Here is a 23,906-nt window from a genome sequence, read left to right on the forward strand (position 1 = left end):
ATGCTCAAAAGAGCTTTTTTTTTAAAAAAATAAAAATCTATCATTCTTAGCTTTAACACTATTGGCTTTTAAAATAATACTCACCATTTTTATTTGCTGGTGAAAAAAAATTGAAAACAGGAGAAAATATAGTTCCCAGTAACGTCGTTCGGGGGGGGCTGCCAGTGGAAGGATTATCTTCTAATTTTCCATTTTGCTTTACATGCTGGTTTGTCATTTCGTAACTTCCAGCTTCTGGAAAAGAAACATTCTGAAGTGTAACACCATGCTTCTGTTTTTCACAGTTGCATCCTCTCCTTTATTGTAGGAAAAATCCCTCTTCCTTGGTTCAACTTGGTTGGCAAAATACCAGCCCAAGCATTTAACAATCTAAAAAAATCAAAGAGCTAGCTATTTAGTATCAAAATGAAAAGGAAATGCCAATTTTTAACACCATCTGAAGTTCAACACTACAGATCAGGAAGCACTCATTGTTTATTAAAGTATGCTGTAGATTAACAAATAATAGCTTTTTAATCCTTTACACAGGCTTGATGGCAGAGGCCAGAGGCGGAGATGCTGAGCACCTTTCACAGCACACCCGGCAGGACCAGTGGGTCTCCACCAGGTGGACACAAGGGGAACTGGCAGGTGAGCCCCAACGGCTGGACCTCCAAAACTGCACAAGATCAAGTTCATTATGCTCCACACATACACACACTCATCAATACAATTACGAAGTAAAATAATTTTTAGTTGTTATCACAAAGGACACAGAATTAAATAAACCTTCACATTACAAAACTAGAGGAGCTGAGAGCCCGTTTCTCAGCTGGGCCCAGGTGACCTTTAGAGGTCCCTTCTGATTTGCATTTTCCTATAGATTCTATGACAAGAACCCACCTGTGTCTCTGACAAGTGCTTTCAACATCTAGGGACATTTGGTTACTTCCAACAACGGTCACAGGTTGGGAAGTCGTATTTCATTTTTTGGTGAGAAAATGGGGGAAAAGCTAAATCATAATTATCACTGGCTTTTTTAGAATAATGATTTTAAAAGTTAAGTTCCAAAATACCTGGTCATGATCACATACCCAAATTGTTCTTACAAAGATGCAGTGGATGTGTTTGAGAAGTGATGCTCTAACTGTTGCTCAGTCTCAGAATCTTATTTGGGTGCCATTAGCCCAGCCTTGCTGTCTCTGGGGTCAGTCACAGAGCCCCCAAGAACCCCCACACTGCAGGAATGTCCTGCACTAGCAGCTGCACGACGATGGCACCACCATTCACTTGCAACAAGAGACTGAAACGTTTACACACCTCCATTCATTTGACTTTTCCGTCGTACTCGAGAGATCTGTTTATTAGGCTTTTCTCCTGCTTGAGGCGTGGATGTAATCAAGTTGTTATCTATATCCCGTTCAATTCTACTTCTTTTTGCAGGATTTTCTCTTTCTTCCTTAAAATAGAAAAGGGCAAAAAAGAAACATACTGAATAGTGCCTCTTTTCTGCACCAAATAGCACCAGGAAACATTGGCTGTTAGAGAAAGTTTCACCAAAGATCAGTTTATTTTCCACTTCCAGATGCAGAATATGCAAATTGTATCTGGCCAGATGGGATTTTAAACTCACTTAAACTGACACAACTCAAGGAAAATAGCAAAGTAATGGGAAAGAAAACTGCACTTGTAACTTGTGTGACAGAAAAACTGTCTCTGAGTGCTATTTCACTGGATAGTCAATTTATAAATATTTGTAAGTGATGGGGAGTTTGGGAAATGCAGGGACAAGGCAACTGAACTTTTCTCAAACTTATTTCTCTGCTTGTTAAATAACCAAGAAGTAAACTGCACAACAATATCCCATATGGAATTCTCCACCAAGCTCCCCACGTGAAGTGGCTTCCTAAATTGTCCACGAGTCCAGGATATGCTGCTGTTCAACCTGTACCAGGCTGCAGGTCACAAACCTGAGCAGTTAACACTGGTGCAAGGAAGGGTTATGACCCAATGGCTCCTCTTACCTCTCAGTAAATGCCTGTTCCCCCCTGGGGCACTGACATGAACAACACAGAACTAAACACTTTTGCACATTTTCTGCACGTGAGCACAGGTGCTGAAGACAGGTTCCTTCCCCTTTTCCCCAAAGCACCTACTACAACTTAGTAAGAGGGCAATCTGAAATCTAAAGCATGACCATACAGAGCAGGTTGAAATGTCAGGTGTGAGGAAATGCAAAATGAACCAAATTAAATATCAAAATAAATAACAAGGCCACAGACCATATAAAAGTTAATTAAAACTTCAATTTTAGAATTACAGTATTACCTTTCTGGAGCAGCAGTTTCACATCTTTAAAGAGAAAAGAGAAAAACAGTTTGCGTGCTCCGTAAAGAAAGTAAACAGACCTTTTAGAGCAATTCATCTAACTCCCATGCTAACAGCACAGCAGCTAAAGGAAGCACTAACACACACGGAAATCTATTAACATCCACATCAGAAGTGAACACCAATGGAACCAAAAGCTTCCTGCTGGCAATATCCTCGACCAACAACCTTGGTGAGAACAATCTAATTACCACCACTTAGAATTAGTAATATGGTATATATCATAAATCCATAAAATGAGGGAAAACAGGTGCCTCACTGAGCTGGCACAAGCACAGCAAGTCACCTCATCTTCTAGGTCATTTGTTCAAATGCTCCACACCAGCAGAAAAAAAAAAAGAGCTAAATTAATTAACTTCTAAAAGCTATCCATTGGCCTTCATAAAATGGGCTGTGCTCTCATGCTGATGTACAGAAAACAAGAGTGGAAACATTACAGAAGTTACAATGGAAGCAGGAAATCTGGCTGATGGTATCAGCAGAGGCATGAAGAATTCTCTGCATCTGGAGATCCCTTTCATCCTCCAGAAGGGGAGCCACCACGATGTGGTGGGAAAGCTCACACTGCTGAGCCCACCTTGTACTAGTTAACAGAATTCAAAGGTGAGATTAGAACGTTATTGTGCTACTTGGTTTATATACTGACAATTGTATTGCAGAGATACAGAATTAAATAAACTTGTTATATGGATTTATGTAACACACTATTTGAATGCTGTGATCTACTCAATTCACCATAACCTCTTCCTACCAATAACTGCCACCAGGAACGTGGCCATGTCACAGATGTCACACATTTGGTTGCTTCAGGCTGTTTTCAAAAGGATGCACATACTGAGGAATGGCCTGACCTGGTCCTGAAGCAGTGACATCACCCTTGAAGGCCACATGATTTCTGGTAGTGCTAGAACCCCCAAAATCTAACTAGTTCAGAGGATATTTGATGTTACCATTTGCAAATGCTAACAGTACTTCCTGTACACAGACATGTATCAGTTTTTCCAGGTCTGTCAGATTTGTCCTTTTGTAGATGGCAAAAGCTACTGCACACTCCTCACTGCTGCTGCCCTGCAAAACACCTGAGGATCAGACCTACTCCCCATCCAAATCCAAAGAGCCAACCTTCAGTCTCTGGTTCTTCTGACTAAATACCTGTAAGTTGTTGGGTTTTTTTAGGTTTTGTTTGTTTAAAGAGTATTCCTAATGAGACACCTTCAAAATACCAGAGAAATAACCTATTACTGTGATTGACATTGTCAAGACACACTTGCTCCAAACACATTTTATTGCCATAAATCCATATAACCTCCGTGGTGATTTAGATTTTAGCATATCCAGGAACAAATTACTCTGCAAGTTGCACACACAGACTATCTCCAAGAGTCCTAACGTTTCCATGGCAGCCACAAGAATACTTTGTGAAGGCATCATTGGAAGATGGGCTGGCAGTATCAATATCGTGCCATGCTAATGCCACTGGAACCACTCCAAGCCCTGCTACAGGCACAGGAGGGGACATGAAAGGAAATAGGAGAAAAATGTGGACATTTTATATTAAAAAACCTGTCAAGAAAAAAAAAAAAAGGATTGAAATGTAATCCAAAGATTTGGGAGAGGGAGAGATGAGGGGAAGAAAGTGATTTTGCAGCCAAAATGTTGCACTACTGAGCTGCAATATAGATGCTGAATGTAAAACAGATTAATTCTCCTGGTTTAATGAACAACAAAACGTAAGTAGATTTAACCATATATCTTTACTGAAATATTTCTTTGTTGGTAAATCAAAGTTTCCATGACAGATAATTAACACATGCCATGAAATATTAAATTGCACTCTCTTTTTGACAACTTCAGAGTACGCTGTTACTGTAAACTATTTCAGCTTCAGTTGTTACTAAGTTGTCATTTCAACACAGTTCAAAACCCAGAAAATATATCTAGATTTATACAGTTTTTATTTATCATCTAGTTAACCTGGGACACATTTTAGTTAAGTTCCGACTTCTTGGCTAGTCTTTAGTTCCAACTTCTTGGCTACTCCTTGGCTATTCCTTAAAATGTACAGCTACATAATGTCAATATCCTGACTGCTGGAACTGAACAAAGTTGTTTATTTAACAGCAAATTTTGCTTACAGATTTGCTTTTCTTAGTTGCCAGTACTGGCAATTCCCAAATTCAAGGAATCCTTATAACAGAATTTTTACACCAACACTTCCACAAAGAAACACCTAGGTAATAAATCCTGTGATGTATTGGATTGTCTTAAATATGCCTACAATTGACTCCTCCAGGATCTGAAAGCCTGCTTTTTAAAAATTATGTGTTACCTGACAACTGGCAGAGGAACTTCTTGCTTTCCAGTTCTTTACATGAAGGCATCACATGTATTTATTCCTAACAGAAATGGGTTTAAATCCAATGTAACCCCCCAAGCCCAAGCCAAGCCCCGCAGCAGCAGCGGCTGCTGGCGTACCTTGGGTGTGCTTCCTTTAATGAACTTTTTGATTGAAGACAACAAGCCGGTTTCATTTTTCTGTGGTTTCCCCCCTCCCCCAGGTAGGCTCTCTTCCACCTCCGAGCGTTTCCTCTTGGCCCTCAGTGCACGCTGGGTGTGGATGGGATGTGCCTGCTGAGAAGCCTTCCGCGTCCTCAGCCTCATCTTCATCTGTGCCACATGTACAGCTGGAAAAGGGGAAACAACAAGACTTAAGTCACTGAAGAACCATATTAAGCTTCAGATCATGAATTAAAAAAATTATGTAATGCTGACAGTGTTCCAAGGCACCCAGCTTCCACATCCATATGTATGGCCTGATTTAAATCAAAGGGAAGAGCTATTTACGTTAAAGCCTAACGTTGGCAGGAGAACAAATGGATATAATCTGGCCACGGATACATCCAACCATTAGGTCAATGAGGTTTTTGCATAACCCTCCAATCTGAGCAGTAGGAACAAAAGGTCTACCTGCTTGTAGGATGAAATGGACTGTGTGGTACCTGGTGTCTTCAGCATCAAATCACTAGACTCAGTGACCTAGGCAGTCCTTTCCAGCTCTGTGTTCCTCACAATATTTCATTTTAAGTCTCTACATTAAATTTGAGATGAGGCATAAATCTACATTCGTGTCAAGTGTTCACAGAAGAAGAAACCATAAATGAGACTGCACTCAATATGGGTGAGGATATAGCAGCTCAACAGAGGAACCCAAGATTGATCTCCAATACCACTCTATTTGGGAATACAATTAGACCTCAGGAAGACTCATGTAAGGGCAATATTATTGAAGCAGAGTAAAAGGCCATTCCAGGCAATGTGTCTCATTTATCTCCAACCTTCCACTGGACTGCTGGTACAGTCCAATATGTGCACAAATGTAACTGCTTTTCTGGACTGAGGAATATACCTTCTCCAGCTGACTGAAGCTCATACTTGGGTTGATTTGAATGGGACTGACTACTCATGTGCTCAAGATTATGCATATACTGGATCAGGAGCAGGAAAAAGCATTAGCAGCAAATCCATCTTAATTTTAATGCACAGAAATACTGGGAAGAAAGTAACACACATTTCCTAGCTGAAGTAATTACAAAAAGCATATTTTTAAAGAATGCTTGTCACGATAGGAATGAGCATCTGCTGTCCTGAAGTTCATTTAGCATGTATCTCATTGCTGAATAGATAATCTACAACATTTAAAATATAAGTCATGTCACAACACCCGACTTGCTTAGGAAAAGCAACAGTGGCACTGGTGTGAGTCACAGACACAGACACACTGGGACCACATTTCCAAAAGCAGCCTGAAAACCGTACCCAGCTGCACTTGTTCACAGCTAGATACACCTCAAACTCAACTGCAAGGTGTTCCAGCTAATGAAAAACACCATAACTACCCACACTATCTTTAGAAGGTCTAGCAAAAAAAAGTATTCAGCTGGCATTGTCAGGAGTGCAAGAGTCTAGTGACATATAATATTTGCTTTAACCGCCAGCAAACACTGGATTTCATTTTTCATAGGTACGTGTCCAGCATTTTTCATCAGCAGTTAATACAACTGTTCACAGATGGAAAAGGACAAGTCCAGATTCTTCAATGATTGAATAACTACAGCAAAAGGGGACTGACATGGGAGATTGAAGGAAAGACACCAGAAACCACAGCCTACGTGTATAAAAACCGGTTCCTTATAATCTTGCGCCCTCTAGTAACGGAAGCATTGAAACTCTGAGGCCAGAGTATCCTTTTGTTATTAATATTTGCAGTAGAATTTGCATTTCATTTAAAGGAACCTACTGCACGTGGAAAAAATAAAGCAGAGAAATAATTACAAAAAGTCCCCAAAGATTTTAATCCAATATTCTGTTCCTACTCCTTGCCACTAGAAAAAGACAAAAATAACAATAGAAAGATGTAAAATAAATATGCCTGTCACTAGGTATGACTTACTAAAAAAGAACAATTACATATAAAGTTTCTCAGTGCTCTTGTATGTGAGAGATGAACTAATTCACAACCCTAGCAGGAAATACAGCCTGAGAGAGAAAACGGCCTGAGAGACATAATTTTAAAGCAAATAGTTTAAATGTACCAGTGTTTCAAGTTAAATAGTTAGTAATTTGTTGGAATGAAGTTAGAGAAAAACAACACTGTTTTGCATTGTTGAAAATATTCTTAAAACTCTCCAAGGAGCTCTAGTCCTTCTATGCTTTGGAAAGGGAATTTTATTAGCAGTATTATCAACCTATTTAGGCATTAATTTGGTTGAATTATAACTCTCTGAAATTCTCCAACCTGTCTATGGCAAGGAGACCCAGATCACAGGCAGCAATCTCCAAGATAGAGAAGTGAGCAGAGCAGGAGAGCAGACAGCAGAGCCATCAACACTTCAGCCATCCCAGCTTCAACTGGTTTCAAATGGGTCCCAAAAGCCACGGCATGACGGGCTCCTCCAGATCTCCAACACGCCAGTCACCCAGCCCTGTGCCATCCAGGAGGAGTAACTGGTCCTTCTTTGTATTCCACAGGTTGAATTTATGTTTGCAGTCCTTCCTGCCAGAAAGCCCTGGAAGCCAGGCACAGGAACAGTGCAACGAGGCAGCCTGTACCTGCAAAGGTCTCCTGGGTATAGGAAACATATTTATGCTGAGAAGTTGAGGAGAAGTGGTAAAAGGGGAATAAAATCAGAAAGATACTGGAAAAAAGGTACAAGAATTTGTAATCATCAGAGCAAACTTCTCAACAGTACTTTAAGATATGGTAGGATGACATCAGGGAACCTCGTGGCTTGCTCCTGCTCCCTCCTCCTTTCTTTCCCACACTCATTTCAGAGTCTGCCTCCCCCTCCAAGCCCGGGCCAGCTCGCTGGGCTAACAGGGGAACAATTACTTCATTTTTATGCCAGTTTAAATCAATGGGCATCCAAGTAACGCAACAGAGCAGGTGCAGGAGAAGAATACACAGCATACCTTGGAAGCTGACTAGGACAGGGAGCCAGAGGTGGATGGAGGGAAGGCGGGTGTCACCAGAGGCTCCATTCCCAGCGCAAAAGCAGTCAGTCCCACCAACTGCATTCCAAGAATTCTCTTATCTCTGTGACATCATAACGAAATAATTTAGCTTGGAAAACACCCTTAACAACATTGAGTTCAACCATTAACCCAGCACTGCCAAGGCCAACACTAACCCACATCCCTCAGCACCACATCTGCACGGCTTGGAAATCCTTCCAGGGATGGGGACTCCACCACTGCCCTGGGCAGCCTGTGCCAGGGCCTGACAATGCTTTGGGGAAGAAATTGTTCCCAATATCCATTCTAAACCTCCCCTGAGCAACTTCAGGACATTTCCCCTTGTCCTGTCACTTGTTCCTTGGGAGAAGAGATTGGCGCCTCCTGGTTCCAACCTCCCTTCAGGCAGTTGCAGAGCCAGCAGGTCTCCCCTCAGCCTCTTTGTCTCCAGGCTGGACTCCCCCAGCTCCCTCAGCTGCTCCTGGGCAGACTTGTGTTCCAGCCCCTTCCTCAGCTCCACTGCCTTTCTCTGGACAAGCTCCAGGCCCTCCATGTCCTTCTTGTTGTGAAGGTCCCAAAACTGACCCCAGAATTCCAGGTGTGGCCTCACCAGTGCCCAGCACAGGGGGTGATCTCTGCCCTGGTCCTGTTGGCCACACCAGTGCTGATATAAGCCAAGATGCTGCATACAACCTCATACAACTGGCCTTGGCCCATCAATCCAGTGTGTCACAGAATCACACAGAATCACAGAATCTTAGGGGTTGGAAGGGACCTGGAAAGATCATCCAGTCCAACCCCCCTGCCAGAGCAGGATCACCCAGAGCACATCACACAGGAACGTGTCCAGGCGGGTTTGGAATGTCTCCAGCAAAGAAGATTCCACAGCCTCTCTGGGCAGCCTGTTCTAGGGCTCTGTCACTTCACAGGAAAGAAGCTTTTTCTCATGGTGAAAATATTGAATAGTCGGTCCCAGTACCAACCCCTGAGGGACTTCACTAGTCACAGACCTCCAACTAGGTTCTGTCCCATTGAACACAACTCTCTGACTTCTTCCTTTCAACCAGTTCATGATCCACCTCACTACCTGATCATCAAGACCACACTTCCTCAGTTTATCTATGAGGACGCTGTGGGAGACAGTGTCAAATGCTTGACTGAAATCAAGATAAACCACATCTACCACACTACCGTTATCTATACACCTAGTTACTTCCTCATAGAAGGCTGTAAGGTTGGTCAAACATGACTGACCCTTGCTAAAATCATGTTGTCTGCTCTTAATGACCCCCTCATCCTTTGATATGCCTAGAGATAGTGCCAAGAACAAGTTGCTTCATCACCTTTCCAGGGATGGAGGTGATGCTGACTGGTCTATAGTTAACTGGATCCTCCTTCTTGCCCTGGATGTCCAGATTGCTTAACTGATCCCTAACCCAATCCAAAAGCAAACTCCTTCTTCATCCTGGCCCCTCTGCAAAGCACAAGAAGAGGATACTCGAGTCTAAACACCAACGCTGAGGCCTGAGCATTGCTATTCTTAAGCCTCTTCTAGCATCACAATGCTTTTGTGCCGCTCACAGCCACGGTCTCAAGTGAACCCAACTACTGAAACTAATTTTCAATCACCTGTGCTATGAACTCTCTGCAAAGGGTCATTACAGACCTGAAATAGTCAGGACTCCCTAAACTATTTATGTTGAGTATATGAACATCTACACAAGTGAGATTCTTAATTCTCGTCTTCTTAGTTCAAAAAATCTCTGAAATGCAGGAAGAGAGTTATACTGAACTAACTCAAGTTTTTGATTGACAATGGATAACCATTTACTATGAGGAATTAGGAATTAAGTAATTACTAAAATATAATGGGATTTAATATATTCAAAGATGTAAACCACATTCTCTAGAATGCTACTTACACAGTTTGAAAAACTGTAAAACATTCTGCAATGTGACTTTATAAAACAGCAGTCTCCTAAAATATTCTGGTAAGACTACCATTTCCTGGGTAAGAATTAAACAAGACTAGACTAAAAACAAGTGTGTGTAAAAAATAATTAGACAAAATTGTAAGACACTGAAAGAAGATTGATGCTAGTGAAACTCCAAGTTGAGAATGAAAATATTACTTAAAATTTGCTGTACTACAACTTGCCTGATTTTTCTACAACCAAAACAAATATCAGGCAGACAAAAGATGAAGCAATGTAATGTTTGTAAGTGGTGAGTATGTATTTATCCAGCAAGGAACTATTCAACTTATCTGAACATTATTGCTAGAGAGTTCTTTGGCTCATTTCACATCCTGGGTATCCAGCCTGGGGTTATAAATATCTCTAATGGACTTAGCAACAGTTACCTACAATCCTCTCAATGACAGAAGTTTGCTTTCCTAGTGTGTCTGCAGCTGGCAGCGAGCAGGTTTTATTTGAATTATATTTGTGCTTCTTTCTCGAAACAAGCACAAACCAGACTACAATACTTAACACACGCTGGCAGCCAAAATAACCGAGTCTAAACATGTACATGAACTTCCTTCCTCAAACAGGCAGGATTCGGGTTTCACCCCGCGTGCCATCAGGCCAGGAGCCCAACCCAAGGGCTGTGAAACCCAGATCTCCCCTGGCTCGGTTCGGCCCGGCCCGCGGCTGTGCCAGGGAGGCGTGCGATGGCCAAACTCCCACCTGTGGGAGCACAGTCCTAAGCCATGTTTGCACTTTAATTCCCTTTCCAGCAGCTTCTCTGTCAGGAGCTCGCCGCTCCAAGCCCTCCCTCTGAGCAATGCTGTAATTCCGCACGACTGCAACACCCCCGACCCCAAGCCAGCTCCATGCACTAGCAGCAAATACTCTGCACATCCCGAGACTCAGGCATGTTTCTGCACTGCAAATGTGGCCAGCTTTAGACTCTGGAAGGTCCCTTCTTTCTTGAATGCCTTCTACACTTACAATAAACCCAGAAAGTGGGGTAAACAAACCAGAGGGGAAAAAAAAAAAAGTAAAAACTTCATTCTACAAAACACAGCAAAGAGGGACTGAATGGAATTCTCATTACGTGATTTGTGAGACAGGAAAATAAGAAAGGAGCTATTAAAAAGTAGAAGCTGAATGAGCTACAGCTGCAATAAATTCCTGGTGTTCCCAGTCCCCACACATGGAGTTGCCAGCCCCACCAGCCTGCTCAGGCCCAGGTACAATGTACCTACAGGGAAGAAATTCCTGGGCATGACTCATATTCAAGAGCACACCTCCATGGAATTTTCAGTTAGGAATGATTTACTTTCCCACCACATATGGTACTACCATTTTATCTATTTTTTTCCAAAACTATTAAAAGAAGAATTAGGTGAGGCCCATATAAGGCTTTTTGATATAGGAAAAAGTTTAGGATGGTAAAAGATGTATAGTGATGAACAACAGACAGAGAGAACTGACAGGAAAATTTAAAGTTAGTGTTGAACAATTTCCACCTTCCATTTGGCACTCAGTGATAACACTGAATTGCCACCACCGAAAAGGATGGATTCCAAGCCTGAACACCAGAAGAGTTAGAGGATTAAGACAACTGAACACCCTTCAGGTGTGTAACTTGGTGAGCAACAGGAACACATTAGGCAAATTTATTTATTATTACTATTGTTATTTATTTTTTCTACCCTATCCATTCCTCTTGCATTCAAATGCAGTGCCCATGCCCTTCCCAGGCAGACCAGACAGCCACTACAAACCCTCTCACAGAACAAGGTGCTCCCCAACACCACAGAAAGGGATGTGTGGAGCTGGAGCATCCACGACATCGGGAAGACCACAAGCTCTTCCTGGGAGATGAGACAATAAGAGAAGGGGAACGGATGAAGCTTGTGTCAGCTATCTTAGGAACCTCAATATTTTTTTACACAACACAGCTTCTGCTGCTACAGATGATATTAACCTCCTATTGTGGACACAGCCTATATTGAAACAACATCTCTTCCTGCTGCCACAGTACACCTCCCTTCCAAAGGACAGAAGCCAGGCAAAAAATGCTCCCCTCTCTCAGGTAACCATGCCCAACAGGAGCCTTGCCATCATGGAGCTGATGGTGAGGGACTGTGAAAAGTTCACACTGCAAAACAAAGCACACTGAAAAATGTGGTGGAACATATCTGATTTTAACAACCACAACAATATTCCTCCTGTGTTACCTCCACAGCATTTCTTGAAACAATTTTTAAACAAAGCCAAAAAGGCAGTAAATGTTTCACTTTAGTTTAGATTTTGAGCAAGAGTGTCAATGTGTGCTGTGCTGTTTGTGCTGCAGATAGAGACCGATCCACGGCCAACACACACAAAGCTGTGAAGTGTCACCAAATTTAACAGCTGTGACAACTGATGCCTGGGTTTGAACTTGTAGAGGCCAGAGGCAGGTTCTGTATCCCACTATCAACCAGCTCAGCTAATGCAGACCTCACTGCTGAGAAACTGTGCTGTTCTCGTTCAAATATTTCTGGCCAGACAAGCTGGATCATGGTGGGCAGACCCATGGAAAGAGGAACCAAGAACAAGTATTTTCTTCAGGTTCTTGTAAACAAATAATACAAGTCATACTTTGTCAGAAATATCACATTTCACTACGGTGACATGACCCAGATTTCAAATATGAAGAAACACCCCAACGAGAAGACATGTTCACTGAGATGGCTGAGGTCCATTCACATGGAACTAGTGAAACATAAGACCTTACCCCAGTGTGCAAAGAAGCCTGAATCTCCCTGGGAAATGGGCAAAAAGTTGATAAGCCTGTACTCGATGAGGAGAGAGAAATATGGGACAAATTATAGCCCCAGTATAATGATATACCTGTCTGGACTCACAGCAAAGGCCAGGAAAATTACTTATAGATTAAGTCTTTCACTCAGACAGGTGATCAAGCACTTTACAAACTTCAAGGAAACGCTTTTTGTTAGTTCAGAGATGTTGAGACTTTCCTCCCCTCAAAGACCCTTGGCCTTTCTTTAAGCAACTTACTTTCCTTCCTTAGAAAATTACTGCAATTTCACATTATTCCAGCTGATGTTATTTCATATTTTGCAACATACTGTATTACTTGTCACTCTTCTCAAATCTTTGAGTGTGTGTTTCTAAAACTGCCTCCTAGAGAGACAACTATTAACTAGGAATCCATGATTCAATGAAGTCTGGAAGTAGTGCTAGTATAGTGTAGGTAAAAGCAAAATAAAAGGACAATGATGGATAAAGCCAGCCAAACACATGATATGTACTAAGGCTATGAAATCTGGATAAATGTATGAAGAAACCACAAGCCCCATCAAAACAATTCTAACTATCGAAGACCCAATGCAAATTGCACCTCTACATTCTCCTTGCTTCATTGCAAGCTTCTGTCCTTCTCCCTGTCTTTCAAGTCAGTAAGTCATTTCAATCTGAAATAAAGTCACGCTTGAAGCTCTGGGCCTCAGTTTCCATCTTTGACCCACGATCCTCAGCACATCTGCCCTGGGCTCACATACAGTTCTACATTCCCAAAGCTTAAGCATCTCCCCTAAAAGGAAGTCTTTAAAAGACTTTGCCAGAGAATGAAGGCAGCTTTTTGTAATTGGCCTTAACAGAAAAGAGAATTTCTGTTACTTCATTTTTCTGGTCTAGCAATCATACTTCTAGGCACCACTGTTTCGCCACTGCTCTGCTAGCGAGGCTTTGTTTTGATTATATTATATGCATTTGGAACTGAGAGTCTAATCTCTCCTGGCCAAGACACTTTTTCTCTTTGCAACTGAGGGTACACACTGGTAGTTAATTCAGTCTCTTCAGTTTGGGTCAGGCTACTAACCAACAGAGAAAAATGGAGAGCTGGGTTAATCATAGAAGAGTTAATCTGAGAACAGAAGACCAAAATCTGCTGACACAGAAAGATACTATTTACAATCTCTAATGTTGCCAAGACAAGAATTTTAAATTAGTCATCTTCAGATATTGCAGAGCTCACCAACAGCTGAGATGTTTTGGAGTAAAAGTTTGCAGTGCTTGAGTTGTAGACAAGTGGCAACAAATTCCACTAGAACCAGCACTGTTCCTGTTGAGGTTCTGGAACAGACCAGCTGTCTTTAGACATATGAGGCTCCCTGGACATTCAATCCATGCTGCCAAACACACAGGGAGCCTATTTTTGGAAGTCATCTCCCTCTTGTTACAAGCCCTGGTATAGACAGGTTGCTAAACACTTCCTGAACAGATCTTCCAGGATGTTGTCTGACCACAAAGAAATCCTAATGAGTTACTTTTTTAAATTGTTCAGCTCATTCATATCAGTTGCCTTTTTAATTAAAACAAACAAAAAACAAACAAAAACAAAACAGAAACAAAATCAACCCAAAGATTAATAAGCCCAAGTAAGTATGTGTTGGACTGTGGAAGCCATGGAGTATCTCCCACATGTGTTATGAAAAGCTAGTAATTTTTGCAAGGTCTACACAGCCCAGAGAGCTGCATCTTGCTTAACTTCACCAGAAAACCTAATCTTGCTCTATTTCAGCTTAATCTTCCCATGGGATCAGAACCACAATCACATATTGCACAGGACTTTGTCAGGTCACTGTCTTTTAAAAGGCCAGATAAGGTTTTCAGCTGCTCCTTTGGCCTTAAAAATAGCAGACTATTTTTATTGTACGATAAAAACTCTTTAAATGATAATATGATTCTTATTGCCCTGGAAAACGTTTTTCCTTGGTGCACTAAAAAGCTTCAAAACCTTTACAAATAGTTTAAACTGTGCTCTCCACCTTGCAAGGGGTTGCCATTATGCTCTTCTCTCACCTGGCTTTTCTGATTTAAAAATAAGATCAACCAACTCTGCTGTTAAAAATGGGGAAAATGCTATCACAGTCAAGAATTTTTTATCAGTCACTTTTAAATTTTAAACTAAACATTTTCCATTACATATACATGCTGATTTAAACCTGTCTTTTATTATGGCCCCTTCTGGCTTATTTCTTTCAAGGAAAACTTCTCTGTTACAGATTTCAGTCTCTGTGATTCATTTACTAATTTGTACATGTACCTAAGTTAAAACTGATACAAAAACAAATCCTGAAGTTTTAACAACTTTACTAATTTGAGAGTGATTCCATGTTTTTACATGTAACCTTAAAAACAATATTGAGACATTATGAACTTGGATCTCATTCCTTTTCAAAACCTTAACCAAAACGGGTTTCAGGGACATCTGTGATCCCATTGCAAGGCTGCTTTACACTTTTTATTTTCTTCTCCTATTTTTTTTTTCTTCCTATTTTATTATGGATAAAAAATCCAGAAGAAAAAACAAACCTCGTTGGCTATTAAGTGGAAAGTTACAGGAAGTTTTTAGTCAATATTCCAATAATAAAAAGGATAATAAGCACAAGTTAGCAACTAAACCAAAAGTTTTGTAAGCCACAACTGATCTGCTAACATACTATAAAGTTTCCATTCTTCTTTGATTCTACTCTGAATTTCACTTACTTATTTCACAAGCTAATTGCACGGGTTTGGTCTAACAGATCTCTGCTACTTTAAAATGTGTGAGATGTAATGAAGTAATAACTTTATGGCTGTTCAGTAGCAGATACAGCTCTGTAAACAAGCAGGGAATTGCTCTGCTGAGTGAGAAGACTGTTTGTCTAGTGCCTTACATTGGAAAATTTCTGTTTGACACAAAGGTAGGAGGCACAGAACTATTAACACTGGGATTACTGGTGTCACACCATACAGGTTTACATTCTTAAGAAAACCCATGCAAACCCTGGCAGGGGGGCTGTGCATCTGCACTGTGGGGCTTGGGGTCACACTGCCCTGGTCAACCTGAAGGGAACAGAGGGGGCTGCAGGGAACAGAGGGGGCTGCAGTCCACAGACCTCCACACTCAAACACATCTCTCTAAATATTTATTTTAAAACAGAGGAATTCACAAGAACAAAAGTGCTGACATCACCTGTGAGCTTACATGGTTGTTGGATTATTCTTCCAATCATTCCCCAATGAAATGGAACAAAGCCATCAGGAAGTGGTCCACAGAGTAAGAAAAGGCCAGGCCCCATTCCAAGGCAATGGAAGTCGTCTTGACCGTGCTTAATTTGTCACACTACAAAGCAGTTATGTTATAATTTGGGAAAATTTTCCAGACACTGAGGAGACCTAGTTTAACCTAAATACCCTATGTAGTGCAAGTTAACTTAAATACCAAACAAATACTTAGAAGAAAGCTGGTTGTCACCTTTGTGCCTTTGATATATATGACAGAGCACACAATACTATTCACTAGAAAAGCTAAAGAAATAAAATCATGAAGAGTATTCTTGATACTTATAAACCTTCTACTGAAAATAGAAGGAAGGCTTTCAAGTTCCCATACCTCCTTCCCCTACATCCCTTCCAGCTCAGAAGGTACTTTTTTTCATTGTGCATTATGACCAAGGGGAGGGCTTAAGAAGAGAGGGAAAGAAAAGGCAGGCTACAGTTCAATGACGTTTCTCCACCGGCCAAGTCCATTTACAGATCTATCCATTCTTCCCCTCAACTCTGCCTTTGCTGCCTTTCTGCATGTAGCTGCAAGAAGTGTTTATGTGGAGCAACTGGCCCAGGGAGTTCCACCCTCCCCTTCCCCAGCACCACTCACTCTCACCTGCATAAGTTTGCTGCTCTGACAGGCTGGGGCTCCGTGACAGCCCAATCCAGCCCAACGCCCTCACTCCCTTGCCCCCTGAGGCAGCTCTGGCACTCAGCTCACCCTCCACTTACACATACTTTTAGGCCAGCTTAGTAAACTGAAACGTTTCAACATAGAATCACAGGAACAAGGGGTGGAATAAAAACATACAACTCCTGGCAGGGGAAAGGACAACTACAGTAGTAAACCAGCAAGCCCAGGGCACGGGGTTAAAGCACCGTACCAAGGTCATCCACGTGTAACCACACAACTTCACACAACCCTTTTTCTGTCAGCATGCTCTCTGGCACAGGCATGGGTGGTACCAATGGCACAGCATTCTCCTGGATGGAGCTCAGAACAGCTCAAAGCAATGCATGGGAGAGGGCTCTTCCCTACAGGCAGGGCAGAGGAGGTCACTGTTTTGGAGAAAGAGAGCTTTGCTGGGAGGATGCAACCTGTGTCACCCTGCTTGCTCTCAAGGCCAGGGAGCATATCCTGGCCCATTGCACTGACTGGTCTGGATTGTAGCAGCCAAGAGACTCCTCTAAGCTGCTGTGGAACCACAGCCTCAGCTGCTCCAGTATCACCCATGAGGCTGGGTTTTTTGTGATCACTGAAACTATTTGGGTTCAAAATTTTCCTTTGTTATTTTAACAAAGACCATCCGGTCACAAATTTGTAAAGCAACAATATTTTTATGTCATGGGTTTCATTTGCTTATTGTACTCTGTGAAGGGCTGTATTCTTTAGCATAAACATTGATAAGCTTTTCCTATTACAGTTGATTTCTTTTACAGACTGGTTTCTAGAGAAAATAAGGCTCATATGACTGCATTGTCCATAACTCCATGTCTGTCAGTCCTCCCCACTGACCAGTATCAACCCAATTTCACAGAGTGAGAGAAATTTCAAACATACTAAGTTTCTACAAGTTTTCTGAGAAGCAAAAGCTATGCAGGTAGCATCCCCAGTAAACAAAAGAAGCAACAGCCCAGCCCTTACCCTACACCCACTCCAGTGACACACAGACACATTTCACCTTGACTCCTTTCCCAGCCCATCTCAGGAAAAAAAAGTCAGCTCAGCAGAGCCAGAGCAGTGAAGGAGCAGCCCTGCCTTCTGCTGCCAGCCCAGCCAGCAAGCAAAGCCAGCACAGGCACTTCAGTCACCAGGAGGGAGAACAAACAGGAGGTACTCTGACTGGAGGTGGGGATACTTGAAATACTGGGGATAGTCTGGAGGTATTAGAGGAGATGAGAGGGCTGGAAGGCACAAAAGAACACGAGTCTGTGGGAAAACAGTCCTTATCAATTCTGCTGTTTGAGAAACAATATCTAACTCACTGGATTAGTTAAGTTTGCCCTCATGATTACCTCATTAAGAAGAATCCTCATTTGTGACACAATATGACAATAAAAGAACTCAGGAATGGAAGATAATGCTAAACACACCATTCATATAACTGGTTATCATCTCTTGTCCCTGAGCTCTACAATGGATCAAAACCCCTACAGAGTAGTATTTAAAAACCTGCATGCTAGCTGGGGGAAAAAAATAATTATCTCCTCATCCTTTCAGTATCATATGTTATAAAATAGAACATAGTTTTTTTAACTCTCGTTGAACACAGGATAAATAAAGTCCAGTCAGAGTAGTTTACACAACCATCTATTGCAAACTGAGTCAATTCCGCAGACTTTGTGCAGAAGCAGATGAGGAGCATCCATATAGCCACAGGGAAAGGAGCTGAGCTAAGCTATAAGTAACAGGTGAAAAAGCATCTGTTCAGATGTTCAGAAAGCTCTGTACAGATTTTGTGTGATTTGCTTCTACCCTGATGCTTGACTGAAAGCTCTTAACTCTCCTTTATAGCCTTTTCACATCAGATTTGTCCCTTCTTCCGTCAACTGCCCTGTGCTTCTCACTCCCTTTGCAAGAAGCTTAACACAAACAGAAACTTGGGAAGTGACACATCTTCTGCCTTCTCATAAGGCACAATAATGTTCCACAGAAATCTGCACCCTTTTTTTTTTTTTTTTAAGTTTGGACCTAGTAAAAGCTTTGCAACACATCCCATCATCCCATGTACCCCCAGAAACACAGACAACACGGGCATCAAGTCCTCAGCACCAGAAGACTCATTCTGCAGGTCTGCTCCCGTTGCACCACACCATTTGACCATGTAGATGCAGACTGACAACATGCTGACTAAGCTGATATAACAGTACTGGATTTATCAGCACGGTTATTTTATTTTTAAAATAAAACCCTTAAACAAACAAACACCCTTTATCCCAGTAATCTGACAAAATATCAGCTATCTGCACATGCAGGTACCGAGCCTTTCCCATTCCCAGCAACAGCTACATATACTCCTCTAAGCTTGCAGCCCCTCAACTAAGAGAACAGAAAATACATCAGGAGGAGAAAGAGCAAAGAACAATCTTCTTTAAAGAACTTTTTAATGTTGAATGCATGGACCACTGATGACAAATGCTTATTTTCTAATTTTAAACTACTTTATGGTTTGGAACCCTATTATGTTAATTGACTCAGGACATTTTTATATTAACTATTAATCTTTGAGATTGAACATTATCAAACATTTTCCAGGTATATAGCAAACCAATCTCCTACCAAAAGAGAATTATCTTCAAGTAGGTCCAACAGGGTAATTAAGCATAACAATTAAGTGTGGTGCCTCTTCACCTGAAACTATCCATACAGCCCATTTTTCCAACTGAGCTCTTCGTTTCTCTTAGGAATGCTAGCAAGCTTTCTAGTCCTTAAGCAACACAAAACTAAGAAGCTCTAAATCCAGAAAACACAGTTGTTTAAGAATATCGCTTTACCTATATTCAAGTCCTCAAAAGTTTCTTCCAAATCTACATTTTCAAGAACATAAAAGTATCAAGATTACACCAACTTTCTTCTTTGATATTAATCAGTTCTGTCTCAATAAGCAAAATAAACAAGTCTTCCAAGCATATTTAAATTGATTTAATTACAACTGCTTGGTCTTCACAAGAGTTTAAGGTGTCAAATAAACTGAGCTAGGTAATTCAATCAAATAGAGTGTATTTGAATCTAGTATACACAAAGCCCATAAGCACCTTTAATGTTATTGAAGATATTTCTGCTATTATTCTCCTTTATTTCTCCTATACTCTTTTCCTCCTCTGAAAACAAACCTCAAAACTTCAATTCATACTCTGCTTCTTTGGCAAACACAGGAACAGCATAACTGTAACCTACTAATAACTGGCTTTCTCTCACTCTTGTAATTTATTTCTTAACTTCTGACAGACATTCTTCTGCCTGTTTCTCAGGCATGCTCACAGACACACAACTGCAGAACCAGCCTGTGTCACCCTTAGCCACATTTTCAAGAGACAATGAACCCAGCCCTCACCTATAGGATTTATCTCCCTCCCAGGTGATGGATTTGAATCAGGTGATCAGGCATCACACGACAGCCCAAAGGCATGATTTCATTTAAAAGGAAGCCTGCTGCACCTAAATGAGCTCCCCTAGGATAGCAAAATGAGAGAAGATCCTGCAAAAAGGAGCAAAGAGAAGCAACTCAGGTGGTGTTGTCTCATATGAAAAGGGTATTGGAAAATGAGGAAAAAGGAGACCAGAGAACCTTGCTGTTACCTTGCAGCCCCCTCCTTCCTGAGAGAGTGAACACTCCAAAATCACTGGCTAGGAGATGTAAACTGCAACAAGCCAGCCCAGAGAAAACTGCAACGGATGAGGCTAAATCCCAGGGCAGGGGGTAAGAAATAAATACACCTGCATGAGACACTGCTCCACTCCCTTCAGCCCCTCTACACCAAGCAGGAGATACTGAGAAGCCCCGAAGCTCTATCCAGAATACAGAAATCTGTATTACACTGTGTCTGAACCAGAAGCTTTACCAGTACAATACTACCTGTTAGAAATGTGAAAGGCAGGGGAAGTACTGTTTTTTCCTAGTCAAATACTGCTCAGGTAACAAGCCTTCTCACGAGTGCAAATGCATCTTCTGCTGGCAAAAGGAAGCCTTTGTGCAGGGGTTTCACTGCTAACTAGGCTGGCATTGCTGTGCCAGTAAAGTCCTTGTGGTATAGGCTAATCCTTAGATTGAATTACCGACCTTCCTCTAATTAGCACCTCCTAAAATACAGGGTGAACCAAAGCAATCATGTTTTAGAGTAGCCTGAAGTAAACTGAGTTATGATTTAGACTGAACCAGTGCCACTAAAGCTAAATTTCTTCAAACAATTGCTCTGATTTGATCTGAGTTTATTTACTAATTTATAAATTGAAATTAGCCATTCCTACATGGAGCCTAAGTAAGGACACATTCCTTCTCTTTCATATGAGGCTTCAAGGATGCTAATATGCCCCACAGAATCACCTTCCTAGCCTCACTCTGCAGATAATGGCATTCCTGCTGTGTTGTCACTGCGTGTGTTTACACATATTAAGTTATTTATTTATAGGTAAATTCTAATCCAAATGTTTTGGAGTCTCAGATCTTTTTTCTCCTACTTCCACTTGGAATATTGGCAATGAACAGCAGGATGTATTTTTTAGCACTGTGCTACTTTAACTAACTACGCATAGCTTATTTTCCAGATGCTGTGGAGTTTAACAGCTCCTTTTAGCCAAACTTCATCGTAATGTTACACTTAAAAGTTACACTGCTACAATAAATATTATTAATTCAAAACTAAAAGTGTTTTATGCCTTCTGACTAGATTCCTCACCCAGCTAGAAGAAACTCAGAATTCCGACAGGAGTTGGGGCTGTTAGGAGTAACTTCAATTTCCATCATCTCTTTTACATGCAACCCTGGCACCCACATCACTTAGTGGACAGAGGCTCCTCATTAGATCTAATGCAACAGACAAGCAGCTTCCTAAATGTTGGCTCCAGGGCTATTTTTAGCCAGATGCATAGAAATCTGACTGATGGGCTGAACTCTCATAACACTTTCCCCACAGGGAGCCGTATTTTGTATGTCACAACGCAGCAGAGATCAATGTGGCTGCTGAGCTCATCCTGTCCACCAGTGGCTGCATGTTCCCTTCCCTTGGCTTGTCCACAGTTCTCAGCATCACCAGAAACACTAACCAGCAGAGAGGGAAACTGAGGCAACAAAGGATGGAGGGCAGATCACACATCAGTGTTGGCAAAGGTGGAAACACTCCAGGCTGATAACTAATTTTCTTATACCAGATTGTCCTGACAAGTGCTTCCCTCAGATGATGAGGTATGATGAAAGACCTCCTTATTTTCTGTAGCTAAGAGAACTCTAATCAAAGTAATTACTGCAACTGATCTGACTGAGAAGTAATCTATTTAGAAAAAGTTCAGACTGCCAACTGGGAAGCTGCTATCCAACCTCTGCAACTGGTTGCTTTAGATGTGGATGATTTCACACTTAATTTTTTTAAGTGCTATTGAAAACATCTTCACCTGTGAATGCAAAGTATTTATTTTTCTAAAACACTAACTGATGGCCATCTAGGCAACTCAACGTGCACACAACAAGTTATATTGTTTTTCAAGTATCTCGTTGTATGAGTTTCTCCTCCAAGCAATCAGAAGAGACACTGCACTGCAACTAGCACTGCACTTCAGCAAATTAACCCGTGTCTGAAGGGCCTGACACTGCCCAGACCCTGCTGCAGAGAGCTGCTCTTTTTGACCAAGCCTGCAGAGAGCTTGCTGCTCCCTTCCAGGATCAGAGCAGCTCGACTCCCTTTAAACAGTCTGCCCTCTAAAAATTGTGATCCATTATGAATTTGATTCATCAACTATGCACTCACGGAGCATATTTGCATTTTAGCTGGGATGTATAAACATCCAATGAACTTTTCATATACAATAGATGAAAAATAATCTTCCATTTAAAATTTACAAGAGATGGGTGCCAACACTTCAGTGCTCATGTAAGATGCCAGCAAATGAAAGAATTTCATTCAGACTTCGTCCTTTACTCTCTGGGCTAGTAAGAGTAAGAGCTATCATATCTGATCTACTCACAGTGATGAATCAGAAAAGCACTTGTTGGAGAGGAACACTCCTGAGAATGTTTGGAATAAGGATGCAGTCACTGGGGGGTGAGAGGGGGGATGACAACAACCCTTAAATCTGAGATCATCTTAATAGTCCTATGTTGATACTATCAAAGTCCAAAAACTTCCACACATAGGAACTGGCTCCCTAAGGAGATCAGCCTGAAAACACATGGATGGGGACGAACTTGTACAGGGTTTGAATAGGGAAAAGCCCCAAACCCATAAACTGGGAAAGGTAATTCCAGAGTGATACCATTACAGTGGCTTCAGCTGTGATCTTGACATGATCATGATGACGTCCTGGAACTTCCAGTTACTCCTTCAAAAGGGTAAGAAGTCTCAAGCTATGTCTAGAAATGCACATTAATATTGAAATTCTGCCAAATTCCAGTTCAACTTGACACATCCTGCCTGTAGGGCCCCACAGAATGGTTGAGTGTGGAAGGGAACTCTGGAGGTCACCTTGTCCAATTCCCTTGCTCAAGCTTTTCTAGGAAGCTCTTGCTGAAATACTTCAGCTTGACTTTCAGCATTGGTTCTTACAAAGATGTGCAAGTAGTCCAAGTTATCTCTCCACTTACACCTATGAAAAAGATTCTTCCATGGGAATGAAATACTTGCATAGAAAACTGTCGGAAGAGAAAATGTGATTCTTAGTCTTCTGCAAACACTATTTTTGTTGTTGTCAACCTCTGCAGCATTAGAAGTGGTCAAAGAAAATAAAAGCCAATACAGCATGGAGAAACTTGGTAAGATGAAGACTGTTTCCTCTTGAATCCAGCAGACTTTTTTAAATTGTATCTGCTTAATGCTCTTCAACCTGCAATAGTGTCATGTCAATGTCCTGGGGATTCAGTACCGTGGAAGGAAGTTATCAACACTTGTGGTAGAAGTTTGAAGATGGAAAATTAGCTTTAAATTATGACAATGCATGTACAGCTCCCGCATATGTGGAATGTTTACATCTTGACCTAACTGTGCCATTAAATCTCTGGGACAGACTGACAAGAGAATTTTTTCTTTAATGAAAGACCTTTCTCCGATGAAACAGGAATGTCAGCTTTAGTGCATACCCCACTGACGGGAAAGGGATCAAGTCTTAACTAAGTTCCACACAATGTTTTCAGGGGAAAAGTGGAGAATGCTTTATGGAATTTAAGTTGGGATTTGGCTTGCATCCTAGAACATATATCTTGTTATGAAAACTGCTGAAACACTTTCAAGTGGGCAAGCCACAAGTGTCCTTGGAGCTATCCAGTCAACTGGAAT

General features: G+C 41.5%; 1 protein-coding gene across 3 annotated transcripts in view; it reads right to left on the reverse strand.

Moving 5' to 3' along the window:
* The window catches only part of CTDSPL2 (CTD small phosphatase like 2), a 38,561-nt gene that overhangs the window by 12,789 nt on the left and 1,866 nt on the right, over positions 1 to 23,906 (reverse strand). The window contains exons 2-5 of one of the 3 annotated variants that reach the window (XM_051628892.1): positions 7,163 to 7,489; positions 4,843 to 5,051; positions 1,300 to 1,438; positions 85 to 234 (exon numbers count right to left, since the gene is read on the reverse strand). In XM_051628892.1, the coding sequence (XP_051484852.1) occupies positions 85 to 234; positions 1,300 to 1,438; positions 4,843 to 5,034 (481 nt within the window). In that variant the 5' untranslated portion in view covers positions 5,035 to 5,051; positions 7,163 to 7,489. Of the gene's footprint in view, positions 1 to 84; positions 235 to 1,299; positions 1,439 to 4,842; positions 5,052 to 7,162; positions 8,408 to 23,906 lie in introns of those variants that run through there. The other 2 variants (XM_051628891.1, XM_051628890.1) reach the window with 2 other exon arrangements.

The sequence above is a fragment of the Apus apus genome, chromosome 10 (genome assembly GCF_020740795.1).
Source record: "Apus apus isolate bApuApu2 chromosome 10, bApuApu2.pri.cur, whole genome shotgun sequence".
In the NCBI taxonomy this organism is placed as follows: domain Eukaryota; kingdom Metazoa; phylum Chordata; class Aves; order Apodiformes; family Apodidae; genus Apus; species Apus apus.